The sequence below is a fragment of the Perissodus microlepis genome, chromosome 12 (genome assembly GCF_051167445.1).
Source record: "Perissodus microlepis isolate ML-2025 ecotype Zambia chromosome 12, ASM5116744v1, whole genome shotgun sequence".
In the NCBI taxonomy this organism is placed as follows: Eukaryota; Metazoa; Chordata; class Actinopteri; order Cichliformes; family Cichlidae; genus Perissodus; species Perissodus microlepis.
Genome location: NC_140472.1, coordinates 23,073,349 through 23,086,193, shown reverse-complemented (window position 1 = coordinate 23,086,193; position 12,845 = coordinate 23,073,349). Strand labels below are relative to the sequence as shown.

Sequence of the window (12,845 nt, the reverse complement as noted above, 5' to 3'; positions counted from 1 at the left end):
CTCTTTTAAAAAATTATTTGTAAAGTGTGACATCACTGTGCTGTGTTTTTGCAATTTCCTGTACCCAAACGCTCTATATGGATGAAAGTATCAGGCTACAGGTGCTGGTTTAACTGTCTGAGTTAAACAGGTGACCTATGTGATGTAAAACTATTGCAGAGGTCCAGGTCTTTCTCCATCACGCGCGCTCTTTCTAAACTTTCTTTCCATCGACAAATTTTATCAATTTTCTCTGCAGCAAAAAAGAAAAAGAAAACATTAACAATAAAAATATACTCATGTAATGAGTGATAACCTGGTATTGTCTTGATTCTCTTCTGTGGTTTCTTCATCTCAGTCAGGGACTTGAGCAAATCCTCATCGCTTAGACGATCTCCTTCCTAAAAAAACCACAGTGATTTTATTTATTTATTTATTTATTTTTTTAAATGAAAAACCCAGATGACAAGGACCAAATAAACCATTAGAGCAATAAAAAATATACAAACATTGGAATATACATGTAATTTTTCACAGTAATAGCCCTACAGGTTTGAATAATAGAATCTGATGAAACACATAGGATTTTTATCAATGTCCAAGATGTAAACACAAGCATGTCTGTCTGGTATCTTACTGCATTTCAAGCATTTTCACAGATTTATCCATTTCTTTGCTTGGGCAGCAGACAAACCTGTTTGATGATGGTGGAGATAGTGATGGTGGCAGGCTTGAAGCCAGAAACGTTGCAAAACGGTTCATCGATGGTACTGTAACGTTCAGAGTTCCTCCTAGGGAGTCCTCTCCGGTCAATGCTGCTGGATTTTCCTGAGGAAAAAAAATGTCAAGGGTCAAGTGTGATACTAAGCTTCAAGGACTCTTAGGAAATGCAGACAAATGCAAAGTGATCAGAAGGTAAGATGACGCTAGCACACACCTCCTTTTGTGTTCTCAGAGTCTGTGATGTCACGCTCCAATGTAGCAGAGCTGATCACTTCCATTATATTAACAGTTGCCCAGGCAAATGGCATGCGATAGCGACCCAGCCTCTGGCAGAAACTATCCGCCTGGTTCCGCAGCTTCTCAATTTTGTCCTTGTTCTGACCATAAAGACATAAATAAATAAATAAAGTTAGCCATTTTGAAAAACATCAGCTCCAGAATCGTTTTACATACCCAGCAAGTATTAATAAGAGGCTAAAAGGTAAACCGGAGAGCACTTTTTTGTAAATAATTTGACTGTTTGCTCTGCACTCATTACCTTTCCAGAGTCGCATTCCCTCAGTGTCACGTAGGGGTCGACACAGTCACTGATCTCTCCCTGCTGAAGGACCTTTTCAATCTGAAACACAAGCAGGAAGTAAAAATCGCAAACATTAATTATATCAAGGCCACAACAGCAGTTTACGAGGAACTGCACAAACTCTATATTACTGCTGACTCTTTTTCAAAACTCCAATGACTCTAACGACACTGCAGAGTCCAATTCATAACTGATAGTGTCCCATTGTGTGTTTTTCTATCCAGGTATGCTTTTACTGCTTTGGTAGTGTGTTTGGGATCGGTGTTGTACTGAAAAATAAAGCCACTGCTAATCAGATGCTTTTTAGATGGTATTACATGATAGATCAAAATCTCCATGTTCAAAATTCCCCACATCACTTGCTGAAATGCAGCTAAACTATAACAGAGCCTCCACTGTGTTTTATTAATGCCTTTAAGATGCTATTCATCCGCTGCATAGTATATTTGCTTTTTTTAGGCCTACCATTTCTGCTTTTTTCCTCTATTTAACTGAAATCTTTTAAGGACACCATGCTGAGACACCACGCTTAAATTGCCACCATGTCTCAGTGGATTGCAATAGATTTTCTCATTACCTTGATGACCAGATATATATCTGTGGAAGGGTAGGTGATAGAGAAGATGGCAGATTTGGCTGTCGAGGACGGATCAATGTGGTCAGTGTGATTTTTCAAGAAGTTCTTAAACTGTTCAGAGTTCAGGTCACAGTAGAAATTCTCAGATATCTGCAGGGAAACAGATGAAACATTTTACTTTGGAGAAACAGAAAATTGTCTTCTTACCAAAATTAAATCCAGGATTACATTTGTTTTGGCAATCGGGGCATAACAAACTGGAAGGTTTCTGATGAGAGACTGAAAGAATACATTAATCTAGGTGATTAGTTTGATGTAAACCAAATGTTCATCTGTTCAGTCCGCTTTGCTGTTTCTCTTCTCACCTCTATAATGACCTCTGTGTAGGAACACAGCCATATGTCCTGCTGTGGGCCGGCCTGGTATCGGTCATGTGATCCTATTCACTGGAAAGCCAGTAACTACTCTACCTCATTCTGCTTATCCCACAGGGCCTCCACTACACTGACCACACCAAGAAGCCTCTAGAAAGCCAAACTTGGCTGATAACTAAAATCCTCAAAGCAGCAACTTTATTCAAGATAAGCACAAGAAAATTTTCAATGATGATGATGATGACGACTTCTGGCATACTTCCATGCTTGTGTAACATGCCAAAAGGACAAAACTCTGCACCGATTCTGAGACAGAAACGACCCAGTTAACTTAAGAAAAAGAAAAAGAGCCACACTCTCCCTCTTACTGAAAAATGACTTCTTGGAATCAGAGAAATAATAATCTTGGTAATCAAAGCCAGCTGACTAAAATATCCTCTGTTCATAAAGAAAAATAAACTGGTCAAAGGACGAGTGTTAAATGAGTCAACATTTTCAGTAAATCATAATAGTATTCATTTGAGAAAACTTCAAATTTTGATGTAATGAGACACAAGGAATGTAAAAACCTCTTCAACATGATATTTTTAAACCCCAAACACCATGCCCGTGACTGACTGACACACACAAACACTAGCACACACTGTTTCAGGACAGATGATTAACATTTTCTGATGGGGAGAACTTGCAAACACCCTGTGCTGCCAATTTAGCAGCTGGATGCTACAATGACTCCTTTTACAGCTTCATTCAAACACAGACCTGAGTGGCAAATGTTCAGGCAGACATCTGACAGCCGCTTCCTTTACAAATATTAGACAATATAGCTCCATAAATCCATTAGACTGTTCTTTCAAGGCCTCTGCTTTTCTGAAGTCTTGCCAACTGTGGTTTCATTATTGCGTCCTCCCACTTGGCTCCAGTCAGTCGAGTAAAATGTGGCTTTCCTTGTGTTGCAAAGTAACACCAAGAAAACAAACGAAGAAAAAAAAAAAAAAAAAACAACTAATGGATATTCCTTTTTGCTAAAAGAACATAATGTTTTGTTTTTTGCCTACTCATAAACCTCTGCTTACATTCATGAATATTGCATCATAAGTAGGCCACTTGTTAGGTCAAATCCCGTGTCTGCACTTTGGCTTATTGACCAGAGAGACTTTGATTTATACGAACATCTGCACAGATGTGAAACAATGAAAATGATGTGAACAAAACCAAACAAAACCTCCGTGAGGCAACGAGGGATGCGGGAAAACGAAGAACAGCAAGTAAGAAAACAGAAGATAAGACTCTCATATAGAAAACAACTTGCACTGAGCACTGCAGAAGAAAGAGAAAACAAACAAGATAAAGTAAAAGTGAACAGTTCAGAGATTAAAAAAAAAAAGAAGCCTTAACAACAACTGACAAAACAAGCTTGACAGTTTCTCCTTCGTTCACAGACGCACTTTGTGTTTACAGTTCAAATTCATGTTTGCAGACACAGTTCATTAACTAGTGTCTAGTCAGTGTAATAAGCTGGAAATTATACTAACCTCTGCAAGGATACACTTCAGCTCAGCACATAATAAAAATCAGTCACCTTTAACAATAATGCATGACACTGTCGCACTTCAGCGCTGCTCTTAAAGTCTTCCAACAGAACCAAAAACAACCCTCGTTTATGTCATATTAGTATGTTTCATTGCAAGAAATATTTCATACACTGATTCTGACCCAAGACCAGGTTAGATATGGCCCAGTTTTGAAAATTGTGATGTATTAAATTGCCCTATCTCACCCAACAGAGTATCTTAGAGCCATTAGTCCTCCAGGCAAGCCAGAGTAAAGCAGGGCAGCACAGATGAGAGGGCAAACCCGGTGGCTAAAACCTCGTCTTATGTGAGAGATCCACGAGCACTTAATCCTTCCAACCCCTACTATTATCCAGCTGTGTAAATCCACAGAAAACAAACAAACAGCCACAGCTCAGAAATGCTTTACTGCAAAAATAATGTGCAGTATTAGTAGATACAAGGCCAAACATGACGACCCCCGAGGCTATAAATTTCTGAGGATGATGAGACATAAAACCTTACAGATTACAGTGATCCCTTACTACACAGCAGAGCTGACTTTCCAAAGCCACTACAAGACCGCGCCAGATCAACAAGATGCAAATAATATGCAAAAGCTACCTTTAAAACTGTGATTTTTATTAAGTATACAATACTTGTAACTACTGGTTTTTGATATTCAGTCATTTTTTGTCCAGCTTGTGTTTTGTGAAAGTAACCCATTATAAAATACACAGCAACTATCCAAACCACGTGACTGTCTATCAGTGTTGAGGATTGATATGTGACCAGTAATGTTTTATTAAACATTAGCAGGATTGTTATGGTGGTTGTTTGTCGTGTGATATCAAACAGTCCCCAGCAGTGTGCTCAGTTACATTAACAGTCTCTAAGTTTATGGTAGTTTCTTTATTAATGGAAAGAGACAGAATATCAACCAAAAACCCAGAAAAAAAACCCCACATTACATAAAAGTATAATACGTATAAACTTATATTATCAATTATTAATTGAATAGCATGAGTAGCTATTGAGCATTGAGTGAAACAAGTATTTGATGCCCAAGCAAAACATGACTTATTTTACGGTAAGCTGTAAGATATTTCTTAAAGTAGGTCACCAGGTGTGCACTCAGGAGTGATACTGGACCACTCCTCTTACAGTTTCCTGGTTTTCTCCAAACACAGCGGTTTGAGCTGATGCCAAAGAACTCTAGCACAGTTCAGAAGGCCTATACATGTACGAGCCTTCATGAGCAGAGGGACCTTGCAAGTGCTACAAGATTTCAATAGATTACGCTGTAGTTTGTTATCTGTGGTGTTCATGGTGCCATTAACACGCAAGGAGCGTGTTTTGGCAGTTTTGGCAGATCCACCATCTTTCTCATGATCATCATTACCCTGTGAGGAAAGATTTATATTTCTTCTCTTTCCGAATTGTCGCACCACGAGTTGTCACCTTCTCACCAAGCTTCTTGTTGACAGCCTCATAGTCCATTCCAGCTTTGTGAAGGTCTACAGTCTTGTCCTTGACATCCTTTGACATTTCTTTGGTCTTGCCCAATCGTGATGGAGAGGTTGGAATGGAAGAAGCTCATTTTGTGGACAGGTGTGCTTTATACATATAACAAGCAATAGATGTAATGGACTGGTTGACTGTGGGAGCAGAATTCTGTCAATGTGGGTTTTTTGGGGGGGATTTTTGGTTGATATTCAGTTTCTCTTCGCTAAAATGAAACTATCATAAAAATTAGAGACTATTAATATCTTTTAAAGTGAGCAAACTTACATATTCAGCCAGGGATAAAATAATTTTTTCTCCCAGCTGTGTGTGAAAATGCTACAATACACAGCAAGTATCCAAACAAGCAGAGAGTCCCAAGACTGAGGAAAGTGTTTTTTACTGTTATTCTTTGTTGCTTATTACACACACACACACACACACACACACACACATGTGAATTTGACAGTGAAAAAAGTTTGCTCACCTTTTTCTTCTCTTTCAGATCATACAGTGCCATGGTGGCAAATATGGGTTCAATTTCTATTTCAAACCTAAAAGGCCACACAAAGGAAAATTAAATTAGGAGTTTCATCGCAGGAGAAGATGCAAATCCTGAATACAAATCCTCATTTTTTTTTCCTCAATTAGCTTTCCATCAGTTTTTGATTCTACTGATTTTTCAGTAATTTTAATTCCTGTTAGACACAAATTAGTTAGAGGAAGTGATGATACGCTTGAACTGAGGGTTAAAAGGATTAGAAAAGTTGCCAAAGCATTGCAAGCAGTTCAACTCAAATATTTGGCAACTGTACGAGTTATACAAGGATGACGAAGATCAAGACTGTAATGCAGGAAAAGTGCATTTGCGTGTGTTCGAATGAAAGAAGGAGCAAAAGAGATAGAGACAGAATCCCACAGAGAAAGGGAGGGACGGAGAGTTTCTGGAAAACAACCACTGCCGAACAACACTCCTCCACCCTCACATAATCCTCCATCCATCACTTAAACAACTACTCAGCTATGCAGCTGTTTAAACTACAGGACTATTCTCCCTACTACAGTATAATGAAAACGTATGACATACTTTATAGACTGGCATCTGATCATAACGCGCTCTCCAATGTGTTCTCTGGGGCAGTCGGGAACAGGACGGATTTCCACTGTATCTTCCTGTAAGATATTTACAGAAATATGTTTAAAAAAAAATAAAGATTTAACTAAGCACAGATGCTTGTGGATGGAGAAGAAGCAAAATTAAGAACACAAGCCATGTCCACACAGGAAGCGATCTGCAGCAATATAGCAACCAGAGACCATAGAAAGTCAGTGATATTTGTGAACTTTAAGCAACTACAGGCAACTTCCCGGATAAACTCTTCTCAACCTCGAGACGGGCAACTAAAGTTATTACCAATGAGAGTGCAGGATACACTGATCATCATGTAACCAGGTAGTAAATACATTAGAGAGTTACCTAGGCAACAGAGAACTGGAAAGTCCCCAAGCTCATTGCATATTGCTCCCTGTGTGGGCACCTAAGGTTTCAGATGTGTATTTAATATATTATGAAAAACGAGAAAGGGCTGCAACACTTATTAGTTTCATTATAGATTATTTGTAACTGGCAGTCTATAAAATCTTAGTGAAAATGTGCATTACAATTTTCCAGGCCCAATTTTATTAGTTTTTGTATCATTTATGAATTTGTGTAGTCAAAGGAAAAAAAGAAAAAAAAAAAGTAGTATTTTCTATTTACTATTCAGTTTTAGATGTCTTAAAATGAAAACTTTCTATTTACTATCTGAAAGAAGTGGTTGTACATCCGTTAGATTTTTGGTAATTTTTGCAGATCCCAACTATCATAAAAGGCAAACGCAGCAGCTGAAATATTAATGGAAAAAAAAAACAAAAAAAAAACAACTTTGTTTTTATATCTCACCTCATCAGGTGGTGGGTAGAGCGCAAACAGCTCAGGGTGTCTGTTCCCTTGCCGTGTTTCCTGGTTTAAACGATCCAGCTCTTCATGGCTGCTGAAAGCCAGAAGACCCTCAACTCTCTTGTCTGGAGTCAGGCACCGCAAGTTAAAGTCAGAGGAGGTCAGTGTGTGGCCAGAGTCATCTGTCAACGTTGCTAGAGTTGGTGACTTGACCTGGAGCAATGACAGAATAAGAGCAGGGGTAAGGGTCATGTCATGGCCAGGAGGAGAGGAATTAAATAAAATGAAAACACAAGGAAGTGGAAGAAAAAGGCAGGAAAGCACAAGGAAAGCCAAATTATGGGGCTATAATATCCAGAGGAACAAGATTAGTAGACACATGTTGTTCACCCTTGGTTTAAAGAAAAAGACAACCATGCATTTACCTCAAACCTTGTTTCTAACAACAGCATATCAACACCATGCTGGAAAAGCATTTTATCAACCATCATCAACATGCACTGTATTAAAAATAGAGCTTCCACTATTACGTGGTCAGCGGACACAACAAAACAGGCATTTAGTCAGTCTAGACAGCCTCTGTTTTAGATTGAGACAATGACAGGCTCTTGTACTTTTCTAAACAAGGCTTACTCAGTGTAGAAGACACAGCATATAGCTGTGCTTATGTTCACTGTATTTAAAAGAGAGTAAAATGACTTGAGTTACTTCACAATATTCAGCAGGTGTGTATAACTAATCCTTAATTTTTTTATGAACAAGAAGCTTTCTTGTTTTGTTTTTTTTTAATATTTGATACATAAAAATTGACCAGCCAATCAGTAACAAAGGGCCAGAAGGTAAAAAGGTATGAGTTACTCATCATTCCTGATATGATATTGACATAATTTTTAATGAGTTCATCAAATTCTGTAATCAGATCTCCCAACAGGCCTTTGGGTTTTTCAACAAAAGTGAGAACAGCATAGAGGGTTGAGCTAACTGAGCTAACCCAGAGCTAGAAAAAGCGGCATAATTTTGACACTTAGATGTGATGTGATTCATAAATGTGCTCAGAAGCCTTTTGAAAAAACAGCATCTGAATATGTTGTCTCATTTTAAAAAAAATGAAGTGTATTAAAAATAATCTGATTTCAAGAGTGCCTTAATCCCGCCACCATTCACTAGTAATGATCGAAACACGTACAGAAAGAGTGGATTCTGGTAGATGGCATAAAAACAGCAATGGCTGCACTGACACCAGAACTGCTCACAAAAGTGTGTGATGAATTTGACTATTGTATTGACATATTCTGTGCATCCAGAGGGAGACCTATTGAGTAGTTGTGAGGAATGTTGTATGTAAAACTTTATATTCAGTCAAGTATTCTAAAATGTACCGCAAGCTTACTCCAAAAAAAGGTCAACCTTGTTATGGTTTTTGTTTTTTAGCCGTTTTAATTGGCATATAAAAGATTCTTACATGTTAAAAACTCTTTAGGCATCAATGCCTCCAACTAAACCAGAATCAGAAAAAAAAAACAAGAAAAACAAACAAAACCAACCTGACTACACAAAGAGATCACATGATCAGATTTCCCCCCCCACTGAAATCGTGTTTTTTGATCTGCTGTTATGGTTCAAGTAAGAAATCATAAGTGGGAGGTCTCTCAGTATTGCACTGCACGATAAGGAAGTCCACCTACAAAAGTAACTTAATTTGCTGTATAACCTCTTCAAATGGATCAATGATTTCATTTAAAAAAAAAAAACAACAACAAAAAAACAAAAAAAACAAAAAAAAAAAAAACTGAAACAAACAAAAAACAAACAATAAAAACCCTGTCGCCAAGTAAATATCTGCAAAGAAATCAAATTTCCTAAAAGTAGCATTAGAGTGCCCGGGATATGAATCACTGCCTGTAGTTGGAATATTTACAAAAACAAAAACAAAACAAACAACAAAAAAAAAACAGGATGGTGGGGCACCGCTGTAGCTAACTTTGTTGAGCAGGCAACCCATATGACAAAAGGCTGCAAGGGGCCTAGGTTTCATTCAGCCCTGAACCATTTCCTGTGTCGAGATTTGCGAATTGAGCTTTTCACCTCGAGTTGAAGCGATAGCCTTTGTATCCAGGCAAGCACGTATGCACAACCATAATTATAATGACACGAGTTCAAGATTCTAACCCCAAAAATTGTCATATGACCTTTTAGCCAGATTGCAGGTCATAACCTCACTGCTCCCAAGCTGCATCCTGATCTGAGCAGTCCCTCTTGCCACCCATTCTCCTTGTCTCTTTCACTCCTATCATCCATCAAATTCATATCCCAGCTCTCACACCACAGGCTAGGACTGACTGAGTTTCCAGTCTGGTTAAGCTTCACAATGTTGAGGCTCCAAGAGTCCATCACGCCATGATTCCCGGGGCTATTGTTAAAGCAGACTGGTCCATAGAAGAGAACTATTAAGTGCTGAAGGACAATAGAGCTGTTCTTCCCCTCTCTGTCACTCTCATTCTGGCATGTAGATCATGGGAAGCCTACAGCAGTAATGAGGGCCTTTTGGTTTGGGTAATTAGTCAGAATTGGCAGGATGAAGCAACAGGAGACTGGCTGGGGCTAAGGGATGGCTGGGCCAGGAACTGGGAGTGGCACTGGCTGGGACTTGGATTGGCCGCGACTGTGTGATTCTGGGAGCTGGGATTTGGCCACTATAAGACAAATAAGCGACTGAGAGGGCACAGAGAGGATGTGAACTTGGCTCAGTGAAGGACTGAGGCAAGGATCCATAATGAAAGATCCAAACACTTGGATGGCAGCTACTGATCTGAAAAATGCTGAATACCATACAGGTTACACACAACAGGGCTGTGGTGCAGTAAACTTAAAAGAGCCACTGTGTAGGGTAAAAAAAAGAGTGATGTGAATAACAACACACTGTTGTGTTCTCTATTAAAGCAACCCCCACCCACCCCCCGCTCAGTCTCCCAACCCAGTCTCCCCCCAGCCTCACATTTCACACCAACAATTGTCTCTCAAGCCTTGATCAGTATGGACTACCATACTGCTCTCACTACAATGTCTTTGCCACACAGAAGTCACTTTATCTGAGTTCCAACGCACTGTCATTCAAGGACAAGTTGTGGCAAGTAACTTTTTTTTGTAGTTCTGCTTAAAAATAGCATTAAGCTGTTGGGGAAATCCACTTACTCCATTTCTTCTCAGTATTTAGATTGGAAAGTCATTAACTTTCTCATATTCTAGCTTAGCTAGACAAAAAAACAAAACAAAACCCCACTAAACTAAACCATCTCTCACTGCTGGCTGTTGTTCACCAAATAATAGTTACATCACAACTGCAGATAGAGAAATTACACAGTTGTTCTGACCCTCTAAAGTGGTAATAACCAACAAACCAAAACAACACCATCTAGTCAAAAACCTGTTTCTACAATAACAAGCAAAATCAGATGTGACAACCTAACTGTAAACTGAGACTACAGCAACAATGCATGTCTGAAGCATCACGCTGCAGACAAGAGGCCGAAGAAGGAAATCAGTGAGGACCTGTTTCTTCATAGTATGCTGCACGCAACACTGAACAGGAGGAAGGCTCCTTCATTGAGTAACAGGGTGCTGGTTAAGACACAGGCTAAGTAAAAGGGTACTTACACTCTACACATTGGGTTATTTATCCGAACCTCTAAACTAAAACTTTAGCACATGACTGTGTGTTTGTGTTTCTTACTGTTTTTTCTTGATTTTCTGGCTGAAAATCCGACTCAAAGGTCTGTTTCCGAAGAAGTTTGTGTAGGCCAGTTCGCTCTGAATACACACTCCAGCCATCCCCCTGGCATCTTCATGCATACACATGAGACAGAAAAGACACAAAAACACAAAAAAGGTCATTCATGGTTAACTAAGACCTCTGAACCAGTCTGGATAACAACACTGAAGCATTATGCAGTGCATGTGTGCAGAGTCTTTGTAGGAAACATGTAAACATAAGAATGTATCAGATAGGACACGCAGTCTTTTACCTTCTGGAGACGACGAGCCACGGCTGGGTGTAACTCTTTATGCAGTCTCTTACATGTGGATCTAGTTCCACTCTGTTAAGAGATAAGGATGAGGACAATGAGATATGCAGACACATTCAGGCAGCTGAAAACTTTGAATTCTTCTCCTGTCTTAATTTGGACTTCATGGTCACGTTGTGAATACTCTGAATAAGCAAAGATAACGTGCAGAAAGTTGTTTTACAATGAATTTGGGGAGACAAATATTTATTTTATTACAAAACAATCTGCTAAACTTCTTTGTAAGATGAATAAAGGCTTGTGACCCACCTCTGAACATCAGTTTAATCAATATTTTAAGACATTCAGAGAAACCTGTCAGTAAAAAAACGCCGTCCTTTATGGCTTTTTGTGAGCTCTAGAAAACCATGTTAATTGACTCATAAATTATCCTCTTATTTAACAATCATTGGCCTGTAACATACCCATCCTCTGGGACAGAGTGTCGAATAGTGCGACACTCCTTTTCCACCTGCTCCACCTTCAGGTCATCATCAGGAAAGTCTCCAAATTCCTGCATCAGGGCAGAGTCTCCACTTTTTAACTGTGACATGAAGAATTCCTCCAGGTCCAAGGGCTCCACTGCATCATACGTCTGAGGCTGGAGAATCGAAGAATGATGGAGAAAATATTGGGATTGGGAAGATGGAAAAAAACAAAAAGTGAGAATACATATCAGAAAAAAAAAAAAAAACATTAAAATTAAATATCTAGAAAATACTGGCAACCACCAGTGCTACCCTCTCAGCCTCGGAGAAAATCCTACATCTCTGCATTCAAGTTATCGCATCCACAAACGTTTCATAAAACCTAGCCTTTCACCTTGACCTTGAGGTCGAAGTCACTGAGATTTGAACTCGTCCAAGATTTTTTGTAGCTGCACCTATGGTGTCAATTTGCCTCACGCACTTTATATTGTAAGGTAAAGACCCTACAATAACAGCAAATCACAACAATCAGATGACCCCAATAAGAGCAAACAGTTGGCAACAGAGGAAAGGAAAAACTCAGTTTTAACAGGAACAACCTTCAGATAGAGCCAAGCTCAGGGACGGGCAGCCATCTGCCACAATAGGTTGGGGTGAAGGGAGTAAGACAAGACAAAGGACACTATGGAAGAGAGCAACAAATGAATAATAACTAATGATTACATGCAGAGTGATGTGTAAACTTATAGAGAGTCCTACTGCAGGAATACTGCAGTGTATCTAAACACTGGTTCACGGTTACCTGATCCAGCCCTAACTATAAGCTTTTACAAGAAGCAAAATGGAAAACCAAACACTTTTCATTTTACAGTTTATACAGCCATTTGTCAAATTCAGACACACTACAGAAAAGAAAAAAGGGAAGCATAACCAAACATGTTGAATCATGAATATTTTCTAATACCTCATACCTGTCTGAGAACAAAAGACACAGGGACTTACATAAGCGGAAACCGGAACAAGCTGGCATTCAGGCTGTTTGTGTGTGTGTGTGTGTGTGTGTGTGTGTGTGTGTGTGTGTGTGTGTGTGTGTGTGTGTGTGTGTGTTTTTAAATCCTATTTTTAGAC

General features: G+C 39.1%; 1 protein-coding gene across 2 annotated transcripts in view; it reads right to left on the bottom strand.

Moving 5' to 3' along the window:
* The window catches only part of dock8 (dedicator of cytokinesis 8), a 56,185-nt gene that overhangs the window by 27,114 nt on the left and 16,226 nt on the right, over positions 1 to 12,845 (bottom strand). For both annotated transcript variants that reach the window (XM_084946504.1, XM_084946505.1), the window contains 11 exons: positions 11,715 to 11,890; positions 11,251 to 11,322; positions 10,959 to 11,067; positions 7,232 to 7,441; positions 6,377 to 6,462; positions 5,777 to 5,843; positions 1,860 to 2,009; positions 1,241 to 1,321; positions 917 to 1,079; positions 674 to 807; positions 296 to 380 (listed from right to left, as the gene is read on the bottom strand). In XM_084946504.1, the coding sequence (XP_084802630.1) occupies positions 296 to 380; positions 674 to 807; positions 917 to 1,079; positions 1,241 to 1,321; positions 1,860 to 2,009; positions 5,777 to 5,843; positions 6,377 to 6,462; positions 7,232 to 7,441; positions 10,959 to 11,067; positions 11,251 to 11,322; positions 11,715 to 11,890 (1,333 nt within the window). The remainder of the gene's footprint in view (positions 1 to 295; positions 381 to 673; positions 808 to 916; positions 1,080 to 1,240; positions 1,322 to 1,859; positions 2,010 to 5,776; positions 5,844 to 6,376; positions 6,463 to 7,231; positions 7,442 to 10,958; positions 11,068 to 11,250; positions 11,323 to 11,714; positions 11,891 to 12,845) is intronic.